General features: G+C 36.2%; 4 protein-coding genes and 1 long non-coding RNA gene across 15 annotated transcripts in view; 4 read left to right on the top strand and 1 right to left on the bottom strand.

Annotated features, from left to right (window-relative positions):
- LOC110834781 (uncharacterized) overlaps window positions 1–4,305 on the top strand; it is a 45,174-nt gene extending 40,869 nt beyond the window's left edge. For all 5 annotated transcript variants that reach the window (XM_022074281.2, XM_022074279.2, XM_022074280.1 and 2 more), the window contains exons 2-6: window positions 468–708; window positions 1,845–1,974; window positions 2,507–2,642; window positions 3,239–3,298; window positions 3,667–4,305. In XM_022074281.2, the coding sequence (XP_021929973.1) occupies window positions 486–708; window positions 1,845–1,974; window positions 2,507–2,642; window positions 3,239–3,298; window positions 3,667–3,822 (705 nt within the window). In that variant the 5' untranslated portion in view covers window positions 468–485 and the 3' untranslated portion in view covers window positions 3,823–4,305. The remainder of the gene's footprint in view (window positions 1–467; window positions 709–1,844; window positions 1,975–2,506; window positions 2,643–3,238; window positions 3,299–3,666) is intronic.
- Window positions 4,306–5,145: 840 nt separating this feature from the next.
- Arp8 (Actin-related protein 8) lies at window positions 5,146–13,693 on the top strand. Of its 5 annotated transcripts, none has more exons than XM_022074260.2 (12): window positions 5,146–5,695; window positions 6,420–6,587; window positions 6,791–6,997; window positions 7,566–7,739; window positions 8,089–8,199; window positions 9,229–9,345; window positions 9,923–10,075; window positions 10,175–10,249; window positions 10,929–11,075; window positions 11,237–11,483; window positions 12,174–12,302; window positions 13,285–13,693. In XM_022074260.2, the coding sequence occupies exons 1-12, from the start codon at window positions 5,666–5,668 to the stop codon at window positions 13,455–13,457; spliced, it is 1,731 nt and encodes a 576-aa protein (XP_021929952.1). In that variant the 5' UTR covers window positions 5,146–5,665; the 3' UTR covers window positions 13,458–13,693. The 5 variants fall into 5 exon arrangements, with proteins under 5 accessions (XP_021929952.1, XP_021929951.1, XP_021929950.1 ...); XM_022074259.2 differs by having other exon boundaries at window positions 6,420–6,596; XM_022074258.2 differs by lacking the exon at window positions 5,146–5,695 and adding an exon at window positions 5,775–5,981.
- On the bottom strand, window positions 12,323–15,393 carry LOC147872347 (uncharacterized). The gene is made up of 2 exons (XR_015537505.1): window positions 15,188–15,393; window positions 12,323–15,101 (listed from the first exon to the last, which is right to left on the bottom strand). It is a non-coding gene; the product is annotated as an uncharacterized LOC147872347 (long non-coding RNA).
- On the top strand, window positions 15,037–23,227 carry Nurf-38 (Inorganic pyrophosphatase Nurf-38). Of its 2 annotated transcripts, none has more exons than XM_022074277.2 (9): window positions 15,037–15,055; window positions 15,385–15,558; window positions 16,106–16,221; window positions 16,796–16,915; window positions 17,942–18,092; window positions 19,509–19,571; window positions 20,933–21,146; window positions 22,334–22,443; window positions 22,865–23,227. In XM_022074277.2, exons 2-9 carry the CDS (start codon window positions 15,393–15,395, stop codon window positions 22,894–22,896), a joined length of 972 nt encoding a protein of 323 aa, XP_021929969.2. In that variant the 5' UTR covers window positions 15,037–15,055; window positions 15,385–15,392; the 3' UTR covers window positions 22,897–23,227. The 2 variants fall into 2 exon arrangements, with proteins under 2 accessions (XP_021929969.2, XP_021929970.1); XM_022074278.2 differs by lacking the exon at window positions 15,037–15,055 and adding an exon at window positions 15,090–15,155.
- Window positions 23,228–23,437: 210 nt separating this feature from the next.
- The window catches only part of Cow (Proteoglycan Cow), a 106,168-nt gene continuing 103,347 nt past the window's right edge, over window positions 23,438–26,258 (top strand). For both annotated transcript variants that reach the window (XM_022074263.2, XM_022074264.2), the window contains exon 1: window positions 23,438–23,944. In XM_022074263.2, coding sequence (XP_021929955.1) covers window positions 23,843–23,944 — 102 coding nt within the window. In that variant the 5' untranslated portion in view covers window positions 23,438–23,842. The remainder of the gene's footprint in view (window positions 23,945–26,258) is intronic.

Genomic DNA, 26,258 nt, shown 5'->3' with positions numbered 1-26,258 from the left:
ACCACATTTACTTTGTTTATATTTAACTTTTTCAACATAGTTCAGTTTATGTATTGTAGTTAAATAATAAGTAATTCTTTGACACATAGAATGTTGTCTTATGCGGAAGTAAATGCAATAATACCTAAAGAATTTCCATCAGTCAGATTCCATCATAATATTTATTGGTTGTTATTATATGATTTTAAGCTTTTGCTGTGACTAAACTCTGTCCTCATCATCAGGGTTCTGATGACATCTGGACCCTGATGATGGGGACAGAGATGATTCCCAAATTGTTGGTTTCTTCGTGTAACCATTTGACGTGGCTAATTGCCCAAGAACATTTTGGTGTTATTAGCCAGTAATCTTAATTTAAATGAATGATGCCATAATTCCTGCAAGTTTGTGGCTATCTAAATGTTGCACATGAATTACTTGGACTGTGTAAACAAGTGACTAATGGTGCATTTTAAAATTAATTTCAGGCATCTGTGTATACAGAGATGGGCATTGGTATTGGACCTGGAGATGAATTTGGACTGAATGAAGTTCATGCTTATTTGACAGACAAACTTAAGAGGCTTAGTGTTGTTATTGATAAGTATCATTCCTCAGAAGACAATAACCCTGTGCCCCAAGTGAGAGGGGATCTTCAGCAACTTTTGAAATATAAAATATCATTTGTGAGTTGTCTGTCACAACAGTTAAGACGTTTGCATCCACAGGGTATGTAATGAAAGTTACTATTCATGTGTTTGTACTGTATTTGCTATTGGAGGTTCTGATATTTAGTATTCTTACAGTCCAGAATCCTTTATCTATCTGTCTTCTATCGAAAACCTCCATCTTTTATCGAAAAACCTAAATATTAAAACATTGCCAGTTATGTTGTGTGGTGTCAAATATGTCACCTTAAGAGGAGACCATAGGTTGAGGATATTTGAGAACTAAATTGTGGAGAATATTTGTACCTGAGAGAGAAGGAGTAACATAATATTGCAGAAATTTGAAGTCTTCACCAAAGAATTGGGTGATCAGATCATGGAGAATATCTTGGGTGGGACAGGAGATGAGAAATGCACATGGAATTGTTAGAAAGCCTGAAGAAAAGAAACCACTTTGGAGACCTTGGCTAAGCCGGGAAGATGGTTTTAAAATGTATCTTAAATGGGGGGGGGCAAAATTCAGTTCATGTGGCTTTGTACCAGATCCACTGGTAGGCAGTTGTGAACAAGGTAATAAACCTTTCAGTTTCTTAAGAATCAGGGTAGCTCTTGTTAATGTTGTCAAGTGTAATTTTAATGCTTTGCATTATCACCATGTTTCTAATTATTACCACAGAAAGGAGGCTTTTCATATAAAGTCTAGGTACCTTTATGCCTTATTTCTATACCAACTTTCATATTGTTACAGTGTTATTATTTTACATTGTACAGAAATATTATGGCAGCATGAATTATATTAAATACCTATAACACCACAAAATTTCACTCTTCTTCCCACCTTACAATTTTGCATGGTTGGCATGCTGTTACTAGTAGTGAAAGTAGTGTACACCAGTGCCTAACTTCCTATGGCATTATATTCACACAATATCATGAAGATCAGTTTATTGCTTTATATATATTAATACCGTATATCTGATAACTTCACCTTCATAAACCACAGGGGGGGGAAAGTCTATCTTAGAATTCAGATATATGCAAAAAACACAAATGATGTGTTTTTTGCATTATCGAATGCTCTCTGAAAAGGAGAAAGGCGGAGAAGTGGTTATGACAAGTAACTGTGCAGAGGTTTGTGTAGGAGCATGGTCATACAGAAAATGAAAATGTTCTTTATCTTCATATAATTTGTTACAGAATGGGTACGATTCTCTGCACATGTACAGCTGGATGTAATTGCAGGCTTGAAGAAGGAGGTACAAGACTTAAAATCTTTATTAAGTGTATGTGAGAAGCAACTCCATGAAGACAAAAATGAGCTTGCAGAGTAAGGTTACAAGTTTATATTACTAAACTTTTTTAATTCCAATACTTTAAAATAATGCTGAATCCTTTCTTCATATATTGTTAGAGATAATGTAAAAGAAATTCAATTGATTTGTTATTATTTTCATAAAAATTGAATTAAAAATAATGTACAGGTGCCCCAGGACGAAGTGGCCAGACTTCAGTAAGTTATTAATCATGTGTGAATTTGATTTAAAACTGTTATGTTAGTGCAGGTATCATTCTTGTCTGTTACAGAGTTATGGTTATTGAAATATAAAGGTTAATGGAAGTAACTGGTATATATATTTACTGAGAAATCAGATGGACCATAAAGAATTAGGTTATGAGGATGTGAACTTGATTTATCTATGGCTCAAGACCATGTTAGCAGTGTTGAATTTTTTACTTATATTATTGGTGTTCCTTTACTGCATATCTTTTTCCCTTTTTCTGCACGGACACAGTTACTTTTATAAGTAGATAAAGCACTTGTGTGATCTCTGGATTTCTATGATTTTGTATATACACAGTTTAGAAGAGAAGATTAAACATTTGGATGAAATGTATGTGGAGAGGCAGAGAAATCCAGAAGTCTATGAGATGGATTCACTGCTGCCAGTGCAGAAGAGTCTTTCAGTGGAATTCAATAAACACAGGAGAGAGCTGGTCAGTATGTGCATTTAACAAAACTGTAAGCATTACATCATGTTTTATTTTCAGGCTTATATATATATATTATAGATACCATTTTACTGTTTTTCATAAAATTGTATGAACACTTTGACATTGGAATCATGTATACCTTTCAATTCTTATGTGATCAGCAGCACCAACATTGTGACTAAACTTATAAGGTTAGAAAAACATGCCATTCATTGTACACATTAGAAAAAAATATCTCTTAGCATGTCAAGCAACAACATTCTCTTCTCGAGTTCTTGCCCATGCTCTTGCTTTGTCAGTGGTCCACAATTAGAATAACAGTGCTGAATGTTATGTTACTGATGAACTGTACTTTCTTGTGACTTGGAGGTTATCAGATTAAATCAAAACTGGGGCATAAGATCATGTGACTGTAGATTTTAGTTTTTATCAGCTCCTGATAAATGTTGAAATAAAACTTTGAAATAGATCATGATTGCTAATTCCCCCTTCCTTCTCACTTTATCATACATCATCTCATAACTCATCAGATGCTAAATAATTTTTGCACCTGATTCAGAAATGTTACATATATAAATTCCCTCTATATTTAATTCCAGAATGACATGATAGAAAAGATCTTCCCAGGTGATAACAATTACCTGGTGGATTTTCTTCAGGTGAGTGAACTGTTTATATATGACATGTTAAGCAGACCACTTTCCCTAGGGCCCTAAATGTAATTAATGATTAGCATTGGTCACAGTGTGTTGATATTAGAATTTTATGTTTTTCTGGATTGTGATGCCATGAGCTCACTTGATATTTCATTACTACAATATACATTCTGTCAAAGACTATATATCCACCAGCAGCATCCAGAAGAAGACAATTACAGTTAGTAGTTGGAGATCTAGAGATAACATATTTGAGATAATCCAGTACCAGAATTGTGCATTTCTGTAGGTTGTCCATAATTTGTTTACATTATGATGGTATATATATAACTTTGGGCCACAATCCTGAAAACCTGTCTCTTTTTTTGTAGGTTCTGACCAAGGCATATTTTGATGATGAGAGTAGTGACCCATATGTCAATCTAGAAGATCAGTACCACTGCCTTGAAATGCTTCTGGAAGCTGACATCATCACTCGACATCCACATGATTTTAACAAGTTTCGGCTTACAAACTTCCTTCAGTAAGAAACTTGTCACCTTTCAGCTGACATTTAGTAATAGAAATGCAAAGGATGTTCTGCAGTTTTGCATGAATTTTGACACTACTTATGTTTAGATGCAGAATAACTCATACATTATTGTCATGGTGCAGATTTATTTCTCTTCTAAAGTTCAGTTTTCTTAGTGTAATGTCACTGAATGAGTTTGTTTTTATAGTTTCATTTCACACACTTTTGTTATATATTTTCTGGTACACATTAATTAAAAATTCCAGTAAGCCTTTTGTTATGGATGAATGTATGTCATTATTGTTTGTTTCCATTGTGTTCTGTAAAATTTAATTTGCTACATGGTATTGTATATTATGTCTCATTTATTTCTACAGTTCAAGACTGAAGTGATAAAGCAGCTAGTAATTTGTGAATTAGACCTGTGGATAGTGATAAAACACATTTTCCTTACAGTTCTTGAGGTCTTTGTATAATAAAATGGGGCTGAGTAATAGTACTTGTGAGTTACAAGAAACATGTCATTTAATTGTACTCTTCATTGAATATCAGTTATGACAGTCAAGTGAAGTATGATAAAATGGATGGAGCAAGTAGCATGCAAAGTGGGATGAGATGCATACAAATTTTAGTCAGAAATCTCAGCAAGATGAGATCACATGGTAAAAGGCATTGATTTGAAGGCAATATACTGAAGTAATTTGGTCTAGGTTGGTCCAATTTTTTTCTTTTCTCAGGCCAAGAATAGTTTTCCCATTGGACCTAAGGGCCAAGAAAGTAGCACTATTTATGAAAACTAGTAGCTACTTTTCATTCTTAATATATTTTACAATAGGGTTTTAAATTCAGTAGCATATATATAAAGCACCAGATGAGATTAGAGTCAGTTTTTTTCAATTCTTCGGTATATGATAATAAGTTATATTATAGGCTCGATAATATTTCTCGGACAGGATTTGGCTCGCTGGCCACCAGTTGGTTGTCGCTGATCGACTACAATCAGACTGCAATTCGACGAGTAGATGGCAGCATTGGGATTGCAGTCTGGAGTAATATGTGTCTGTGCTTTTCCGAAGTGATGAATAGAAACTGCACACATGCATAGTATGAAGGACACAAGTTCTATGAAACGAGGTATTTTAACACCACAGAAGTGAACTGTGTCCATTACGTAATGAAACGTGGCAGAAACCACGTCTGAGAAAGAGAACACAAATCATTGATTAACTACAGAGAAGGCTACTAGCCATGCTGTTTGTGTGCATTTCGCATGTACACTTATCACAGATGTAAAAATCCGTAGGACAACTTCTTTCGGTGGGGTAGTAAAGCCGACGGTCCCATGTCGTAGATTTACGGCATGTAAAAGAACCTTATGAGCATGATACGAGATGTTTCGTAAACAAAATTCTGCGGTCATTTCTCACCCAAGTCTCCTGATTAACTTCTAGATTGCTCTGGTAGTCAAATCAGGATTGAGTAAAAATTGTGCAGAGTCAGTGGGCTGGTCGCTCACCACTCATACACGCACACTTCTAGACCAAGAAACCTGCAACAAAGCAAGCGGCGAAAACCTACAATCGGGGTTGTATAGCCAAGACAACAACAACTTGTCACAGATGACTCAACTTTTGTGTAGAAAGTTAAAGATTTCTCAGGAACCGGAATTGCCTAGGCCAGCCAGAATATACAGGTTTAAAATTAGTAATCGAAAAGTAGTGTGTGATTAAATTGTTATTATCACAAATAATTTTTAGTCTGTGGAGTGTAATTATGTTGCCATGGTTGTCACAAGAAATTTAACGTATCGCTTTTCTATTTTAATGTGACATTAATTACAATTATAATTGTCGCCTGCTATGCCAGCCTTTCAGGAATCTTGTGCCGAGGTAATATTTATTTATAGTTTATTAACGACGCTTCCAGGAGCTCAGACTGTATAACGTTGGGGTAAAGCAAGACAGAATTTGCACCGAAGCAATACGCAACAAGTTATAGGCGATACACAATATCGTATGGTATACATATTCATGGCAAAGCAGTCAAGGTGTTAGTTTGTGAAAATGTTAGTCAATGATCATTGACAGCCACATATTCTATAATTTTCAGCAACTTAATAGTTGTTCGTCAGTAGCTTTATTACTGACTATGCGAAGTGGTTCATTGGATGATACAGTAAGCCTATCAAGCAAACCCCATCTACAGTGATATGCGTATGTTCAACTTGGTGATACAGTAGAAAAGTTGCTTTCAACATGGCACTGAGCAATAATTTTAAAAGCTATATCACTGTCGTTCAGGAGAGAATGCTTCTTATTGTAATGCGTGTTATTCCTGCAAGTAGTATGTATTGTGTGTCGCCTGTTGCTTATTGATGGTTGCTTAGGTATGAATTCTGTAAAGGGAATACTTGTAGACAGTTAATAATTAAAAATCAAATTAGTGAACCTTCCTGAAGAAGGGTGAGAATAGTTTCTTTATAATGCTATGAAACCTCAGGTTACAGTAGATAATGTGTGCGGGCCAATTAGAAGTCTTCATGCTTAGAATTTGTATATTCAACGTATTGTTATATATTATAAGTTCATGTTTATTTTTCTGATACCTTTGCAGCAAATTCAGGCTCAAACAATCATTGTGATCCATCCTGGATCACTCTATCTTCGTATTGGTCGAGCTTCTGATCTCAATCCTCATACATTACTTCATGTTGTTGCAAGAAGGCGATTGCCATCTGGGGCTCTTCATCATGATACATTCCTCCCTCAACAGGTTCCAAAGGTAGGAAATGTGAGTACATTATTTGTTAATTTTCTGAATGGAGATTGGTGGGACATGTAACATGTATATGTACATAGGTAAGATGTAAATTCTTACAAGATTTTAGTTGTAAACCGAAAGGGAAGAGTGGATGTCAACTTCTAAAGGACTCTGCTCCATGGAGGTGGTTATTCTGATATTTATGATTCATCTGTCACTTTTAGACAAAAGAGCTGGTTCAAGGGATGGAAGATTCTAGACTTCAGGTGTCACATACACTACAGTCATGCTTACAGTCTGATGGAAGAAGGCGATATGCAACACCTCCACAACAAATAGCTGCATTTAACAGACGTTCAAGTCCTGAAGTTATAAGTAGTTCAGGAGGCGAGTGGATTAAACCAGATGGGGATGTTGTTGTAGGAGATGAGGTGAGGAATATAACACAAATATATGTCCAGACATAATTACCAGTGACACATTTTGTATGCATTTTCTGGTCTTCACATACAGCTTGAAAGTAAAATATGAAATAATTTTTTAAGTAAGTTTAATGTCGTTGTTGGACCACTGACTACCATGAGTGATTGTTTTTGTGATTTTTCTTACTACTTTCAGGTGTACAGAGGGCTACTGTTTTGAAGGAGGCCATGCCTGTTTGTCCCCTATGCTTTCCAATTCAGTGTAATTTCCATACCACTTCATATTAAATTGTTTCCATTGTGAAATAACCTGCAAGCAGAATTTATATCAATGTTTTAACCTCATCTTCCCCCATTATTTTAACACCTTATAGAAGCTTTATGAGGAAGAGCCAAATACAAAAGATATTTTGCTGTTTGGTTTGCTGTCGGTCATTGATATGGAACATTATTGATGCATTTATCATTAGAGCTTGCCAAATTTTTGAAGATATGTTTATTTTCATCCTTGCTTTTCACTCTGCCTTGCATAGCAGTGGTCTGATGGAAATTGTAAACTTAACTTTTCATGTTTCAGGTGCTGTACCTGAATGCAGGGCAGGATTTTAACATACATTTTCCTTACCAACGTGGAGACCTGTATGTTCATTCAGGTCCAGGTGGATCTATCACTGCTGTCCTAGCAAACTTAGAAACAATATGGACATGGGCCATCAGACACCGCCTTGAGATCCCACTCAGAGATCTGAGGGTAAGTAGCTCCACTTTGTTCCTTTTTCAACTTAAAAGTGCATCAAGTATTGCTGCTGATGTTAGAAAAGGTCCAGGTGATCTAATTCATGTTGATCAAGAAAAAATTATGTGTCTAAAACTTGTCAGTTCTACTAGAATAAATTAACTAAATTTATATGTTGAACAGCGTGAAATAACCGTCCATTCCTCAGTATTCATGTAATTTGGAAACTGCTGACATATAATAATCAGATTTAAATTGGATTTCTGAAATTCAGGTGTTTTGCTACAGATCAGAATGTCAGGATTGGAAACTAAACACAGTATTTCAGTGAATATCCTGATCATGACTGTTCTGTAATTTGCAGCATTATAAAGCTGTGCTTATTGTTCCGGACATCTATAATCGACAGTACCTGAAGGAACTCACAACTCTGCTACTCTGTAAAATTGGCTTTGGTGGTTGTTTCCTCCTCCAGGTATGGTAATTCTAGTATCTCCTTTCCAACATATGTTTCATATTTTGTTAGGGAAGATCAGCTTATAGCATCATCAGTTCTCTTTGTTTGTTCTGAGCTAATAACTTTTGAAGCAGCTGGAATATTTTCTGCCCACCTTCGTACATTTGAGTTTCCTGCCATCATGGTAGCCATGCCAAGCCTTTAAGTGGGAACTACGCTAGTGCCATTTAAAGTAGGAAAAATACTTTGCTTAGGTTATATGTTTGTAGAATATTGATTTTGCATTCATCATTGATGTTGATGTTCAGTTTTTGTTACAAACATTTTAATACGGTTGTGTCTCAAAATTATAATCATGTGTCTTACAAATAGGTTTCATCATGGGACTTTTGTTCATTTCTACATGTATTTTTTATCATAGTGCTAATATTATCTGTATTATTAATAGCGGTAGTCCTATGTATACATGCATGTGAACTTAAGTATTGTCACCTCAAGCTTTCTGCATCAAGGTCCCAAAAGTATTTAAGGTATAAATACTGTTCTTGGGCTACTGGTTTACAAATTTCGCGTGGACTGAATAGTAATGTTATGTGTTACTATATGACTGAGGCTTGAAACATCAGTTCTCAGAAGAATCACTCAAGAAATTATATTCAGAGTTTTGTTAAAAACTTGTTTACAAAGGTTAAGAAATGTGTATTATTTTCTGTCAACAGTGTCTATATAAGAAAAGAAAATTACTCTCAAAATATAGGGCAAAGAATTGTCTTTCTAAAGTAAAAATAATTATTAGAGATATTATGTGCAGCATTATCAAAGGACAGAAATACTCCTCGTTGCTAAATAAACTTATATGAAACTTATCATAGTGGTTAGGTTGTCAGAGAGAATGTTTTGTTTCACATCTTTTACCTTTAATTTCTGAATCTTGCAGTTGATTGGTTTGCAGTCCATCACAAATTAGTCTTATCATTTGATGCTACCTAACCTATGCAGTTGAAAAACTTTGTTAAAGAAAAATCAGACCATCAAATTATACTGCAGGACCATGTAGCTGCTACATTTGGAGCTGGCCTAGGATATGCCTGTGTGGTGGATGTGGGTGATCAGAAGACATCAGTTTCCTGTGTCGAAGATGGCATCTCACATCGTAACACTAGGGTAACTTGTGTCAATGAAACCCAATTGTTGTTAATAAATTGTCTCCTGGAGTTGATATAACAAGAAACCTATAATATGAATTATTTACATAACTAATCTCAGTGTACAGTATTCCTTGAAATGTTGTTGTGGATCTTGATACATTAGCATTAGATCTACCTTGATCTGACTCATTCCATTTAATTTACTCATAACCTATTTTTTATGTTCAGTTTTAATGATAATCTTCCACCAAGGTTCATTTTCTGGCAGGGACACTGATTTTTCTTGTTCTTACCACATGCAGACTGGTTCACCCAGTCTACTAGCCATTTGAGTGCCAGAGGCACTTCCCTTCGGAGGTGAAGTGACCAGGGCCTGAGGCCAACCCCTCACCTCTGACTTGTACTGAGGTTAAGAATGTGTTTAGCTACACCTCCTCCCATACATTATCATGGTGTACAGCTTAGTTAAACAAGGGAACAACATTACCTTAATTATTTTCTCTGGTATCATAAGTGTACCAACTTATGGCAAACATAACTCAAGAACAAAGCTTAGAAATACTGGCTCAGTGGAAACAAACACATGGTTTCAGGTGCGTATGGAATATGGTGGTGGTGACATCACACAGACTTTTTACTGGCTGCTGCAGAAATGTGCATTTCCTTATAAAACATGCAACCCAGACAACAAGCTTGATGCCATGTTGCTGAAGTCCCTAAAAGAAAGCTTCTGCCATGTTAACTTGGTAAGTTCCACTGTTTGTTCAGTTTCTGAAGATTCTAAAATTTAAGAACAGATTAAAAAATTGTGAAGTCACTGAGTATGTAAGATGTGTTCTTTCTAGGACATCTGTGGATCCCAGGAAAAGACATTTGTGGTTCGGCAACCAAAAACTCCAACTTCGAAGTTCACTTTGCAGGTAAATGAATTGTTACTGCAGTGGAATTTCATTATTCACAATTTTATGTAGTAAACTGTGAAATGTTCAAAGATGTGTGTGAATTATTTTCAGTATATCATTAATGCTTGGTTAGAAGAACTTAATTCTAGAATTATTAAATGTTGCAGAAGACCTTACTGAAATATATATGAGATGAAATTATAGTATGCAGCAACTCAGTTTAAGTTTAATTGCCTTGCAAGACAAGGTGTTGGGTTCTGCTCTTCCGTAATTTAGTATGCACTATTTATTCTTGAACCTGTCAGCCCATATAGTATGTCAGATGTCAATTAATGCAACTATCCCAGATTTATGTGAAGTGTGGTAGATTTTTGGTATTGCTATTTATTGCAGATTTTAAATGTATTTCTTTGCCCTTATTCCTAATTGCTTTATTAGAACAGTTTAACCCCTATATAATGAGAATTTATGTAATTCTGAAAAATTGCTGATTGTAACAGTTACTTATTATGTTGAAAAATAAATGAAGTGCATAGTCTTCAAGTCTGTCTCATAACTGCTAATTAAATATGTCACTCTAAGGCACAAAGTTAAAAAAAATGTTATTTGGGAAATATTCTTTGTTAAAGTGGTTTTTATGTAATACATTTTCTTTTACTTGTTGAAGTAAAGATTGTATTGTATTGTATTGATGCAGGTTGGAGATGAGTGTATTGTGGCACCACTGAGCTTATTTCAGCCTGAACTCTTTGGAGTGACAGGACCAAAATTAGTTCACATCCAGCAGAGAGCTAGTGGAGATCCTGAAGATCCACATGATGAGAATTACCTCCGAGAAACAAGTGTAAGTTGGTCCATTCATATTATTTTGTTGGAGTTTGTTAGATGTCAGCTTGAAAGAAAGTAATACTGGGCTGCAATGCGAGTTTTAAGTTTATACCATTGCCTAAAAGTAATGCTCATGATGAAGGTGTGTGTGTGTGTTTGTCATTGTAAATATTACAGCGTCGTGGTATGAAGGAATCACTGGAGCCTCTGGCAGGTGGCCTAGCTGTAGGTGATCTGGATGGTTTGACTCCTGGTTTAGACTGCAGTGGAGGAGTGGTGCCTGGGGAAGAGGATATTGTTGTCGATGCTATTGATTCCACTGCTCCATCTGGTGGCAGAGAAGGTGATGCCAAGGAATTTGTGTTGGGGCCAGAACAGGCACTAGGATTAGATCAAGCTGTGTTGCAGAGCATTGACAGATGTCGTAAGTAACATAAAATAAAAAATAAATAGAGGTTGTATCAGTGTGGGAACATGAGAATACATCTGACAATTTATCTTCACCATTAATGCCTGTCTTTTAAGAAAACTCGCATAGTGAGCCATTATATTTCTTCCCCCAGTTCATATTACATAATTTCCTCGCGAAAATCTCTTCTTTCAGTAACAAGGATAGTCTTTTTATTTTCCCTAGCAAGTACTAGAATAATACATTAAAACAGGTAATTGTCACTACTTTTGTAGTATTTCTGTAATCATACAGAACAGTTCATTTCATGTCTGGATATATGTACAAACAGCTGCATAGACAGTCAAAACAGCAGTTTTTGTATGGTGAATCCTTTTTTAAGAATTTGATAACATTTAGTTTTGTGCAGTATATAAAATAAGTGTTAGATTAGATTGATATGAGTGTAAATAAAATTCACATGAGTTTTTAGCGTAGAGCCATCTAACAAAAAATTTGGCCAAAGTCTGTTGACTAGGTTTGGAATGAAATGAATAGATATGACCTACCCATTATCCATTTACTTCATACACAGAATACGTAAAAGAGATACTGATAATTTGACACAAAACATCATCTGCACATCATTAAGTAGTACAGCATGGTAGTAAAACTGGCCAAACAGTTTGTGAACTCCCATGTAACAATGTCTGTTGACATTTCCAGCTACGGAAGACCTGAAAAGGAAGATGTACGGATGTATACTTGTAGTTGGAGGTGGAATGAAATTCATTGGAATTGGAACGTGGCTACAAAACAGGATTTCACTGCAAATTCCATACATGTACAGAGCTGGTGAGTCTGCAGAGATGCTCTAGTTTTCATTATCTTTTTTATTTCAGGCCATGGATCAAGAATCCAAACTAGTTACAAAATTATGAATTATCTACATATCTTATATGTACTGTTTGCTATTTCCATTTAATGTTGCTGCATAAGTCTGATAATCTATGCTTGTTAAAAAGCCTTTTAAAAATTAATTGTCTGTTTATAAATAAGTAGGTTATTGGAATGTTGATTTCTTCCTTCTATAAATTTTACATGGGTTGTCCATTTATCTTAAAATTATTGGAAGCTACTATGCACAAGTAAGAGGGTATTGTGGAAATATTAAATTTACGTAGACTAGAGACAGCAAAAAAATCACATAAATATTTAGAATGTTTTCAGATGGTAAGGCCTGCATGGCAATATAAATTTCTGAGCATTTTAAGAGTATTAAGGCTGGCAGTTATGCAAACTACAGCATTTTTACTGTTTAGAAGACTGTAATATTACTGCTTGAAAGTAAAGGTGGTGACTAAATTAAAGAAAGATGTGCATTTGTGTGAAAAAAACATCAGCAGTGGAGCTTGCTAACTGGATGGTATGAAGTCTTCTTCTAGAGACAGCTTTGTCTTGAATGTTTTCTCACTGTAATTCTTTCACTCCTCTTATTACTCTATGTTGTGTGTCCTAAAAGAGGCAGATGATGTCCAGGACAATCAGATCAGTAAGGATTGATTATAAAACTGTCATGTAAATAATAAAGTTACAGGTACTAAAGATATAATTTCATGTGAAGAATGGGAAGGGACCTTAATCAGTTTTATGTATTTATAATACAGTCTTTACAACCTCATTTATTTTATGCTGTCTTAGTTTTCAGATATCTTACAAAGTTTAGTAGCTTATGGAATGAAGAACTTGTACCAGTTTCACATTTACAGGAAAATTTGGAACTTTGGAATTTCCATTTCAACCTGTTTAGTTAGTAAGACACATGCATTACTTGCAGAACAACTGGACATCATAACGATGCCTAAGGAGATGGATCCTCAGATGACAGCATGGAAAGGAGCAGCTATCATGTCTTGTTTGGAATCAGCACAAGAACTCTGGATCTATCCAGTTGAATGGGAAAAGGTAGGTGTCAAAATTCTACGGGAACGAGCTCCTTTCATGTGGTGAGGAAAATAATGTGTAGTGAATCAAGAACTGTGCAGGAGGAAAGTAAATGTGCTTCATTTTTTAAGGCATTAATGTGCTCAGAAAGGAATGCAGACTATGCATGAGTTGTGATACGAACTGTGACTCTGTGGTGAGATGTGGAGCATTCTTCTTTCATGTGGTGCTTTGAGGAGTACATTCACAGAATGTAAAAAGAAATGTATAACTATTTGCATTAAAAAGTATGAACTATAAAATCTTACATTATTATTAGGCCTGGAGCCATTTCAGGTTTTATTGCTAGTAAGGGAAATTTCAGGTATTTGTAACAGTTATATATTTAAAGTAAGATTTATCCAGACTTTGTAAATTAATCTTAATATTAACATGACAGTTTTAAGTTAGCAGAAATCTGTATAAATTAGCCATTAAACAGTTGGTTCATAGGCAATCTACTGTTTGCCATTCAAATATTCTGTTTTTCTTTGGAATGAAACTTGAAGGAAACTTCACATTTTCCACTAGCTTTCATATGATGGAAACCTAGTTCTATTGCCAATACAATAAATACTGCAGGAACTTGTTTCATAGCTTACATTCATTCACAGACAGTCCCAATTAAACTGTACTTGAACAAATCACTATCACTGTAAACAGGATATAATTTTATTCCTGTCATGTGAAGTTTGTTCGTAACAAGTGTCTGTCTCTTGAGCCTTACCTGTCACAAAACATATTGGTTTAATATATCTGATAATTATGAACATTAAACTAGATAATGGTATAGGAGAGAGGAAAGCTACCCAAGCTTTATCTCGCACAGTTTACTTTATCATTGAGTCAACAATAATGTTTCCAAGGGTAATGTACATGTCACGATCTTGGGCCCCATTTTTTCCAATTACTAGGGATAGTGGTAACTCAGTTTTAACTTTGTGATGCCAAGTTCCAGCTAATATGGGCTATCATATTTGAAGTGCCCACAGTTTCTCTGTTCTATGCCTCTGTAGGTAATTGCTTTCGGTGTATGTCTGAAAATGACAAAATCAAAACAAATATGCTGTCCTCTGTTCCCAGATTTATATTATATCCTTTTAATACCTTCAATTCAAATACATTTGTTTTGTAAGACTTGAGGTTCTCACAGCGGTGAGTATGAAGATATCCCTTTGTTTTATTGATCTTGGCTTCTCACACTTGGGATGGTTAGGGGCTATCCAGGTACAAACCAGCACTGGAAGACTACTATTTTATACTAACACTGGTGGGTATAAATTTACATGACCAGACAGTTCAGAAAACCGAAATTATTGTTTCTAAGTCAATCGGCCTGAATTAAAATATTAGAAACTAGCAATGTGGATCTTACAGCCACACTGAATTTGGTTTTAACAGTAGAGTATGTTTATTTAATAACAGGCAGTATTTGTTGCTATATTGTACAAACATTACACCAATACCCCCACTTCCTGACTTCCGTAATATTAAAATCAGACGATTCAAGACTCTGGACCCAGGGCAGCGGTGTAACTTATCACAGATGAAAACAAAAAGTGTTCGCACAACACTACGTAATACACCCAGGATGATAAAATTATTGTTTGCTGAAGTTCATCTATGTAAGTCAAATAAACGTAGTCCAAGAGAGTGTGGCAGTCGTGACCACTGCAAAAGCATTCCAGTATTAGTTATTTCGATGATAAAATTCTGACTTCTTTTGTACGTTTTAGATTTAAAATGTACTTCCATACACTAGTTTACGGATTCAGATAACATGAAAGGGAACCAGATGAGGAAGTTAATGTATCTAAGTGATAAGCTTAATTGTACTTGTAATCCTTAATCTTATCTCAGTGGGTGTGTCGGAAGAACATATATTTATATATTTCTAGTTTCGCAATGTCATTGCCGCTTCTCATATGTGATGACCTTCACTTTTTACCAGCAGATGGCAGAATGCATATCAAATCGCACGTGTTGCTTTCGTGTTTCAAATTATTGCCACTGCATTTGTGTGGAGGCTTACGCGGCTGTTTGTTGGTGAAAAGGCAGTCAACGTTAGCAATGTATCAAGCTGTGGAAAGAGGTTCACCAAATACAACAGACTACAGAATATATTTCAGTGAGTTGAAGTTCTTCAGTGTATTGAGAAGATCGTTACTTCGATAAAGAAATGCTGATGTAACCTTTGAATTTTTATTTAATGACATGAGCGGTGATAACATGCGATGTTTGCAGTCTGCAGAACATTGTCAGGAAACACAAGAAGTTGTTTTCAGAATATTATCATTCTTTAATTTCTTCACTTGAACGAAATTAATATATTTATCAACAGTTTTCGTTATTTTTCATAAGCTGATCGCGTAAATGCCATGCAAAAATTTGTAATGTTGGACGCGGGTTTTTTTGTGGTGTCGCGATAGATAAATAAATGAACAAAATTTACCGGCTTTCGACTAGGTGGTATGAATTACCGTTCTCTTTGCGTGTTTAATTTATATTTTGAGCTTGAAAGTTGATACGTTCAACGTCCACAGTCTGAAGTATACCATGTTTTGGAAATGCGTTAATTTATTTTTTCGTTTTTACTAATCCCGGTTGTGTGTACCATTGTTGTTATATATGTATTTTTTTTCTCTGTTATTGTGACTGATAAAGCTTTATTTCAGGAAATGCTTCTGGTCCAATTTCCCCGTTACATGACATTCCAATTTTTGCTGATGCCAGCAAGAAAACCTACAATATGGTTGTTGAGATTCCTCGATGGACAAATGCTAAAATGGAGGTGAAACAGAATTTGCCCTCTCTAGATGCTTAACTCTTGAATTTAATTTGGTTTTCTATAGTGTAGTGTGTGTGAGAAGCGGACATTTATCTAAATTCCTATTGATTAATCCTTCATGTGTGATATCAGATAATAGACTTGTATCATGGTGACCATCCTTGTATTAGGAGAGGATGTGGGATACTATCACTTGTCCTTGAAATGACAGATATGCATTATAATCTTGTCAGTTAACATCCTGTTAAACTGGTATTTGGTGATGTTTTTATATCTTTATTCAATTATGTACTGACTTGTCTGTGATATTTGATTTACTACACTTTGCTGTTCTGTAATTTCTTATGTAGAATATTTGAGGATGATAACCAGTCACTGTTGCAATAGATACTTTTTAATTTATTTTTTTTAGTTTTAAAATTCCCTCTTGTGTATTGTTATCAGTGTGATTGTTTTATAGACTTAAGGTTGTTATTTAATATTAATATTATATAGCCATTTGAGGCCTTTTTTGTTGAAACACACAGCATATTGTATTTTAGAGAAGATGTTAATTTTAGTTTATCTTTATATTCAGATCAATTTGAAAGAAGTTCTGAATCCTATTAAACAGGATGTAAAGAAAGGAAAGTTAAGGTTTGTGGCAAATTGCTTTCCTCACCATGGTTATATTTGGAACTATGGAGCCATTCCACAGGTAAAAGCTTTTATATTATTTTTCACAACTTATTAATCCCAGTCTTGCACAACCCTTTATGTTTGTTCTATTGGTGTCTTTCTGCAGTGAGGATATGTGGCCACTTCTCTGCTAGAATTGGGAGACACCGAAACAAATGTAATTATTGTATGTACCGGAATGGTCATGCCATGCTGCTATTACAGCTACCAAATATCCTCTCTATCTTTGATGAGTAATTTCTCTTCTGCAGAATTCTTTAACCTAATTGTTCATATCAGTGCTGAGTGTCTTTTATTCAGTATGTTTAACCAGATTGGTGTCTACAATGTGGCATGCAATGTTGATTTTCAATGTGCTCATACCTTTCTACCGATTCCTAATTTTTGAGCTACGTGAACCTTTTGTAGTTGTTAGTGTAACCATCCCAAGGACTAGACTTGAGTATATCTGAGAAGATATTTTCAATCTCTTGAGTCAAAAGAAATTATATTGAAGAAGTCAGTCAGAATGTTTCCCAAATTCAACATTTAAGGTAAATAAAATGAAACATTCTGGATGCATTAGCTAAATGAAAAGCATTCTGCCCCTACCAGGAATTGAACCCCAGATGTTTGGCCAGTGGTCAGTCGCTGTATTGACTGTATGAATAGATATATAGCTATGTTCAAATCCTGGCAGGGATTTTGTGACATTTATCTTCATCACCACATCCAGAACAACTGTGTGTGTCTCGTGCAGCCTTATACCCAGTGGCTACAAGGGGCTAATTCCCAAGGGTAAGGCCACAGGAGTGAAGGTAAATGCTCATGTCAAAATAGACTGCATGGACCTTTTTCTTCCATAGTCCACATCATATATGCCTTCCTGGCATGATGCTTAGGCTGTGTTGCATTTTCACCTGTCTGTCATTATGTAACAGTTGAAAATATTACATAATTTTGTTAATAACCTGGGATTATAAAAGGGAGAGGTTATTCTTTACGAACCTGTCAGTAATTTAACTTGATGATGTCATTAAATTTATAAATCATATTTGATTGACAGACATGGGAAAATCCGGAAGTTTTAGATGAATCAACAGGTTGCAAAGGTGACAATGATCCCATTGATATTTTGGAAATTGGTTTCCGAGTTGCAAAGAGGGGAGAAGTACTTCAGGTTAAAGTGCTGGGAACAGTAGCCCTCATCGATGAAGGTAAATACAAGTTGTTGTTGCTGTTATTATTTATATTTAATGTGTTGATACATTGATATGATGTCTTCATTTCTTTAGATTTGGCAAATCATTTGAACCCTTATCACTGAATATTGACTCATCTGTGCTAAAATTAAATAAAATTGTACGCAGTAAAATTAAGTGTAAGGCAATATGAAAGTTGTGTAATAAATAATGTTCTTCAGATACTTACTTCTACTTATATCATGTCTCTGAAGTACAGTCAGACTTGGTTATATCATCATCCATGGGACCAAAGAAATTACATCATTATAAATGAGTGTCATGCTAACTGATGAAGGGATTAAATCAGATTTCAAAAGAAATCTGTAGGATAATTTTGTATAGCACTAAAATTCACTTTAAATGTAAACTAGATCTTATTTTCCGTAAAGTTTGAATTGTGGAATTACGTAAACCAAATTCACAGCACACATCAGCTGTCTTTTTTCCACCTTCAATTTGTTTTATCTCATTAACTTTATCCTACACACTAAGACTTTTATTTTCTTGATAACGTCAGCCATTCTGTCATTTTGAAAGCCACTTTGTTACTATACATTGTTCATACGTTGTCTGAGGGCAGTGAGAAGTTAGAGCACTTGGGATCACTTGGTATTGTTTAAAAAAGGGTCTTTGACACAGGTTAGGAGAAAGTCCATTTAAATTGTACACTGTCCAAAGGTACGCTATGTACCCATGCAAAGAAGTGGGGTGAGAACAGAGTGCCAGATGTTATAAATTGGTTACTCCATGTGTGTCTTTGTAAAATGCAGAAAAGCACGTGTTTTATGGAGATTTAATTAGTACCATAATATTAGACTCTATAGCCAAGATTGGCTTTACATCTGTCTGGTGCTGATCTTTTATGTAGGGCAGTCAAAAAGTTCTTGGAATTGTGGTATAGCACAGTAATGGTAGGACATATGGCAATGCTTACCTAATCACCTTCAAAGTAGGACCCTTGCGCACGCACACACACACTTACTCCATCGATCCTGCCATTGTTGGAAGCACCGGCGGAAGGCTTCGTTTGGAATCTTCCGGAGTTCGGCCATCACATTCAACACATCACTGGTTGTGCAGCAATTCCTTGCCGAGAAAAGCATTCCTGTCATCACTTAATCACCATACTCTCCGGATCTCGCTCCGAGTGACTTCTGGCTGTTCCCTACTCTGGAAATGGGCCTCAAGGGGACACATTTCGCAACCATGGAGGACATCAAATCATCATATCAACATATGTCCTACCATTACAGTGCTATACCACAATTCCGGGAACTTTTTGACTGCCCCTCGTATAGTTCTCAAAGTCTCTGAAGCTACTAGACTTAAATTCAAATTGAGACAGACTATGCCCCAAGGTTTCTATTCACAATTTCATTTTTATTTTAGGTGAAACTGATTGGAAGATAATTGCCATTGATGTAAATGATCCTTTAGCAGATGAACTGAAAGGTAAATTTCCTATATTGCATGCACATATGAGTTAAGTAGTTTTCTTTTATTCATTGAATATTATGAGTATTAAAGATGACTGTTACACATCGGCTGCAGGTTTTTTAATTTACTGAGCTAGAGCTTAAATACCTTAAGCAAAGCTGCAGATACTTAGACATTAATAATAGGGTTGGTCTAGAAGTAAATGCAGAGAAAATTAGCTACATGTTCATGTCCCATTACCAAAAAGCAGGATAAAATTGTAAATGAAAGTGACTAGTAAATTCTTTGAAAATGTGGCAAAGAGTTAAAAATATTTTAAAACAGTAGTAATAAATTGAAGATGGCTGGCAGCAAGCACCTCTTAATGTCAGTAAACATCTACCAGATCACACAGTAAAACAACCCAGAAGACAAAGTTTTCTGTCTTCTGGGTTGTTGTGCTGTGTCGTCTGGTCGATGTTAACCAACGTTTCAGAGGTCATACTGCCTCCGTCATCAGGGCGATACTGGAGCGATTCATCTTCCTGATGATGCAGGCAGTATGACCTCTGAAACGTTGATAAACATCTACCAGACTACACAGCACAACGACCCAGAAGACAGAAATCGTCATACTCATCGCCCTGATGACGGAGGCAGTATTACCTCTGAAACGTTGATAAACATTGACCAGACTACACGGCGCAACAACCCAGAAGACAGAAATCTTCATACTAAGAATCGCCCTGATGACAGAGGCAGTATGACCTCTGAAACGTTGGTAAACATCAACCAGACTACACGGCGCAACAACCCAGAAGACAGAAATCTTCATACTAAGAATCGCCCTGATGATGGAGGCAGTATGACCTCTGAAACGTTGGTAAACATCGACCAGACTACACGGCGCAACAACCCAGAAGACAGAAATCTTCATACTCATTGCCCTGATGACGAAGGCAGTATGACCTCTGAAATGTTGGTAAACATCGACCAGACTACATGGTGCAACAACCCAGAAGACAGAAATCTTCATACTCACCGCTGTGAAAACCTCAAATCTTACAACCCAGAAGACAGCCATCTTTATACTTATTGCTTTGAGTACCTGAAATGTCACACAGTAACAAATCAGAGTTTGATATGAACAAAATTAAGAGTGATCTAAATTTGTTATTATTCATTTATCCTTTAAGCTTCTATCAAAATGTGTAAATATTATAATTTTATCTGTTCTGCATGGTTGTGAATATTGGCTTATCACGGTGAGGACAGAATGTAGATTGATGGTACCGAGGAGATTGTCTGTACCTAAGAGGGAGAGAGTGACAGAAGTTGAGGAATGCATCCAGAGTTTGGTGTGAAAAAATAATGATTTTAATTAATTTACTTGACAGATATTTCAGATGTGGAGAAGCATTTTCCTGGACTTTTGAAGGCAACAGTTGAGTGGTTCAAAATTTACAAAATCCCAGATGGGAAGCCAGAAAACCAGTTTGCCTTTAATGGTGAGGCAAAGAGCAGAGAATTTGCTCATCATGTTATTGATGATGTGCATAAATACTGGTGTAGCCTCATTAAGAAAGAAGCTGAAGCTGGTGGAATTTCATGGTAAATTTGAAACATTTCTTAAGTATATTTTATTTTTAATTACATTTATATAATAGTGATGCTAAAAATGTAAAGAAACTTTGTCTGACCAAAAGATAGGGGTAAAATCTTACCAAGTGTAGAATATTGACTGTGAAATTGAGGAACAACACTACCTGTTGGAGATTTAAGGCACCATATGTGGAATACAGGTGTTGTGAGGTGACAAGACGTAAATAAAAGTCTTGTCCTGCACAGTTGAGTATTAAGGTTCTGAGAGGCTAGTAATTTTATGGAAATGCATTCTGTACCTGAAACCAATTTTGTTATGTTCATTGGCGTGGCATACTTCTGTAAATGTGATCTACGTTTACTTTCAGATTGTGAATTGCATGTCATGCAGAAAGTGCAGAGTAGTAATTACAGTAAAACCCCTCGAGTTGAACACCCCTATATCCTGGATACCTCTTTATATTGGACACTTTTAATTGGAACCGGCAAATATACTATAATTTTACATGTCCACCATACCCTATATCTTGGACACCCCTTTATCCTGGAACTTGAACACCACTTTCGTTGTAAGTTGGACAGGTTCATGCACTTAACTTCGATGCTTTTCAGGGAAACTTTTTCAGTCACATATTTTGTTATTTTGAATTTCTGGCTGAGGAATGCCTCCTCTCTGGAGGATTATCTTATGGACATTGAACGCATCATTGGAATGCATTGCAAGTGTTTAGCTATTCTTTTGCTGAACCCTTAACTGGACTACAGTATTGCAGAAGATACAGTTTTAATTCCATCAGTACTGTGCTTGCATTTGAGTTCAGACTGTGTTAACAGAAATGGAATTTTTCTTTTTGCGATGGGGAAGCGAAAATTGGTGGAATTAACTTTAGAAAATGTTATTGAGGCTGGGGTGTAATGTGCAATGCATGGGAGTGGGCTTCAAAAGATTATTATTAATAGTATTGTCATTAATTATTAATTTGAGTAAGCCTACAGTAGTTAGTGTATGTAAGTAAATAGATTATATTGTCATTGGACCACAATCTGATTTTTCTCTTTCCCTTTATCTTGGACACCTGTAAGTTGGACACATTTTCGTCGAACCCCAAGTGTCCAACTTAGAGAGGTTTTACTGTAATTGTGTGTGTAATTTATTGTCTTGGTACAAAGTTTTTTATTGAAGTTTATTTTCGTAGTGCAAATGTAACAAATGCCGAGAGTCCATTCAAGATAGAACAGAAGGATGCAGAAGATATCATTGCAAAGAGTCCACAACCTGGACTACCCCATCCTGTTGAGTCTATTGGTATGTATAAAAGAATGGGGAAGTAATTGAGCAATTGATGCTGACTTGTTGGGGAGCTAATATTTATGTTTTCTTTGCTATATCATGGCACCTCATTATTATTGTTCTCACACATTATGTGCTTGGTTGTGAAATTTGATGTTTGTTTTCCTTTCTTGGATTGTGACCTGTTGATTTTGGAGGTCTTAATCTGATCCTCCTTCAGTCTGCCTCATCCCTTATTGTTGCTTCTCATTATTCCCATAATTCTACTCTTGAATATCATTCCCAGATGGAACAAATCTTTTTCTTGGTTCGTGTTCTGGTACCACTGTTATACAAAGTGCTATTCCCCTTATCTGAACTGTAACAATAGAATATTTTATGCTTAGTAACGCATTGTACTTTGTTACTTTAATTATACTCTTCTTTTTTTTTTCAGTGGACAAATGGCATTACATTCATCTGAAGTAATTCCTGAGGATATTAGTATCTTCTAACTCAGATTTTTAAAGGGTAAAATGGACCATTTAGCATATATGATCAGTTAGAATGTATTCATATCATACTAACATCATTGTTGGCAGTTTTGTAAGAATCTGAACCAAAATATTTCATTTTCTTCTAGCTGCTTGCTTCAATTCATATGTAGGTGATATTTAAATCTTTATGTTGGACACTGTATGATGTAATTGTTGTAAAATGCCATGTGGAGTATGTGGTTACAGAACAAACTCATCTGAGATGAGTTTGTTGGGGTGCGAGATGGATTTGATAATGGAATAAATTAATTATTCATTTTTAATATGAGTTTATTACTCGGATGAGTTTGTTGTGGTGTGCGATGGATTGGATAATGAAATAAATTATTTATTTTTAAGTTTCTTGCCCCATAATTTTGTTGGAAGCCACACAAGTCCTGATTATTTTGTGAATAAAAAAGAATTCACTCTGCCCTTGTCTTGAATACCAATTTGGTTTTGTTGGGTGGCAGATTAGATGATATGATATTTGGGCAATACGTTTGTTTTTGTGTGTGAATTATTGCATTTTTATAATTGTGGTGTGGAGCGGTATTTTTCCCGAGTTACGTAAGTAGATCATTGTTAACGTTACCGATTGTACAAGGGAGGAAACGGAATGCGCTTCGTGCGTCTGCGTGAGCCATTGATTTTCTTAATTTTAGTTCAACTTTCCTCCGCCAGATGGAGTTTGGCCGTCACCTATTGAGGCTCATATGAAACATCTCGGTTGTTCCGCGTCTGTCAGTGTGCAGTGAATTTTGTTTTGGTGGTTGGTTTATTTCGAAAAGTGTGCAGTATTGTATAATAGCTCTGAAGAAGTAAACGTTGTACTTAAAAGGCAAGAATAAACATTTGTCTCTGTTCGTTCTTCGACAGTGGTTTACTGCAATTCGCAAATGAAAATCCTTTGGATTATTGTACTATTCGGCTTCCTGGCCGCGGCGGTGGAAGCAAAAAGAAAACGAAAATTCGAAGGCGATTTCGAGTTTGCTGAAGAGGTGAGTTCTGTCCGTATGTTATTGTAGTTGGATGAATCTTGTGTTCTTAAATTTCTTATTCGTGCTAGCAGGATTAAAATATTGTCAGGATTTGAATTCTGTTGCATGATTTATTCGGCCATTCTGCCAGTTTGCATTACAGTCAATGGGAAATGGTTTCAGTATAATTTTACAAATTATTTTATTTATATTACGTGATGCTGACATATTTTGTGGTTATTGCTAAGTCAGACTGAGACATTGTACTTAAATTGTAAATCTTTGTTGTTAAAGTTAATGCATGTCGACAGATAACACCATTGTATTAATTTTATTGCGCGACGTGTTTGGTTTCGAATCGTAGCTTGTACGATCGGCATTTATACTTTCACCTAACATACGTAGTTCGTGATTCAACCAGGTGGTTCTAGTTTCTGGATGCTGAGATCACTAACCGCATCTAATACACCGTATAAGTTCTGATGGTTGCCTATTTGGACAGTTTGATTTAAAATGCTGTTTGTGAATGCAAATTTTAGAAATGTAAAAGGTTTGGTAATGACTAGTGAACATTGTTAGGAGAGTCATGTTTTGAGACAGACTAGTACGGTTGGTCTGTGGTATTCTCTTTCTGGTGTTGTTTATGTTCTACGTACAGCAGAATAGGGTAGGGCTAGTCGTGACAGCCTGCCACAAGCAGTCGGGTGTCCAAAGTGGTTGTCACGTCAGGAATAAAACGCGCGTTGACTGGTGCTGGATATGACTACTGTTCCATTGTTCTGCTGTATCAGTCGGCAACAGCAGAAACAAATCGGTGAAACAGGCACAGTGGCACGTTTGCTTCATCAAAGTTTATTTTTTTTAATTTCATGGTTTATTGCTGACAACGTACTCTAGGCTGATCAGAGAATCTTGCGTACTTTTTAATAGAATGTTCCCATTTGTCCGTAAAATTTCCGGTTTACGTGAACTAATAAAAACCAGGGCATAATCGCTGATTGTTAGTTCTGCAAAATAACAGCAAAAAGGAAACGGGAACATCGCGCCAAAATACTCATAATTTTCAACAAAGAATGTGAAGGGTACATGTAAAAAAAGTACTTTTACAACATTGTTATAGGACTCAATGATTAAAAACCGCTAATATCAAGGTCCGCCTCTGGAACCGATCGCGAACCAGTTACATCTACCTTTTATTCTCACAAGTTGTTCCACTAAGATCCACCATAAAATTATCCTCCCATTGTCTTCTCTGTCGTCGAAGTGGACTTTTTTCCCCAGAAGTTTCCTGCCTAAATACTGTTTCCCCCATTCTAACCACATTCTAAGCCCGTCTTTCCACGTTACCCAGCCTTCTGTTAGTTTTTGTGAACAGCGTGTTTGTTATTCCCTCAGAGTATTAGGCTACAGTGTAAGCGTTGTCTAGTAGTGATTTAGTTTAACGAAATCGTGCAGTTGATGAACGTTTATGTATTAAGAGTGCTGATCAGCTGTTTCGCATTTTCAAATTCCTCCTCGTTGATCGTGTGGAAGTGACATCTTGCACTAATATTGTACTCCAAATGAACCCGCTTATCCATGTCTCTCGTTGGTGCTTTTCTTTGTGACGTGAATCAATAATAAACTGAGGAAAAAGTGATGCAGCAAACTAGGAAAACCTTTTCCACGTTTCTTGCAGCCACTCTGTTTGGGTTGGTCTATCATTTTTTTTATTATTTTTTGCTATGTATTATATCGGCCAGAGACATTGATCGATGTGGAGCCAGGCGTCGTGATAAGCAGCAACAAACATGTAGGGCTGGCCGCCATACAATGGAATTCCACTGCGAAACGAAACTCTAAGGCACCTTGATACCGAAATGCTTTTAGCGTGCAGTGGGCGAACTTTTGTGCAGAAGTAAGTGGGGGCCACGGTCTTGTAATTAGGGATAAGAATTATCTCACCACGTACACACAGCAGAGCTCGTATTGAGAAACCTATAGTCGCTCTGCTGATCACGAAATTCTCCGCTGTTCATGGAAACCGAATGGTCGTTGCCGTGTTCACAAGTCTGCCACTGCATTATATTCCGAGATAGTCCACACCCTCATATCCCATTTCAGTAGGGTGCATTTTAATGTTGTCGTCCCGTATCCAGTCAAGTTTTCGAATTAGAATATTTGTACATTTCTCATGGAGCCGGGTAGCTGTCAGTCAGTGACTGAACGGGCTGGACGATCCCCGACGGAGCCAGGGAATTTTCTTCCAGCCTCTACGTCCAGACCGGCGCTGGGTTCCACCCAGCCTCCTGTCCCCGGGGGTAAAGCACGGCCGGGGCGTGCAACTGACCGCTCA

This window comes from Zootermopsis nevadensis, unplaced genomic scaffold (genome assembly GCF_977971745.1).
Source record: "Zootermopsis nevadensis isolate Lab colony 2312 unplaced genomic scaffold, Znev_1.0 Znev_ptg000028l, whole genome shotgun sequence".
Taxonomy (NCBI): Eukaryota; Metazoa; Arthropoda; class Insecta; order Blattodea; family Termopsidae; genus Zootermopsis; species Zootermopsis nevadensis.
The sequence above is the reverse complement of the archived record's forward strand: the minus strand, read 5'-3'. Positions and strand labels throughout refer to the sequence as shown.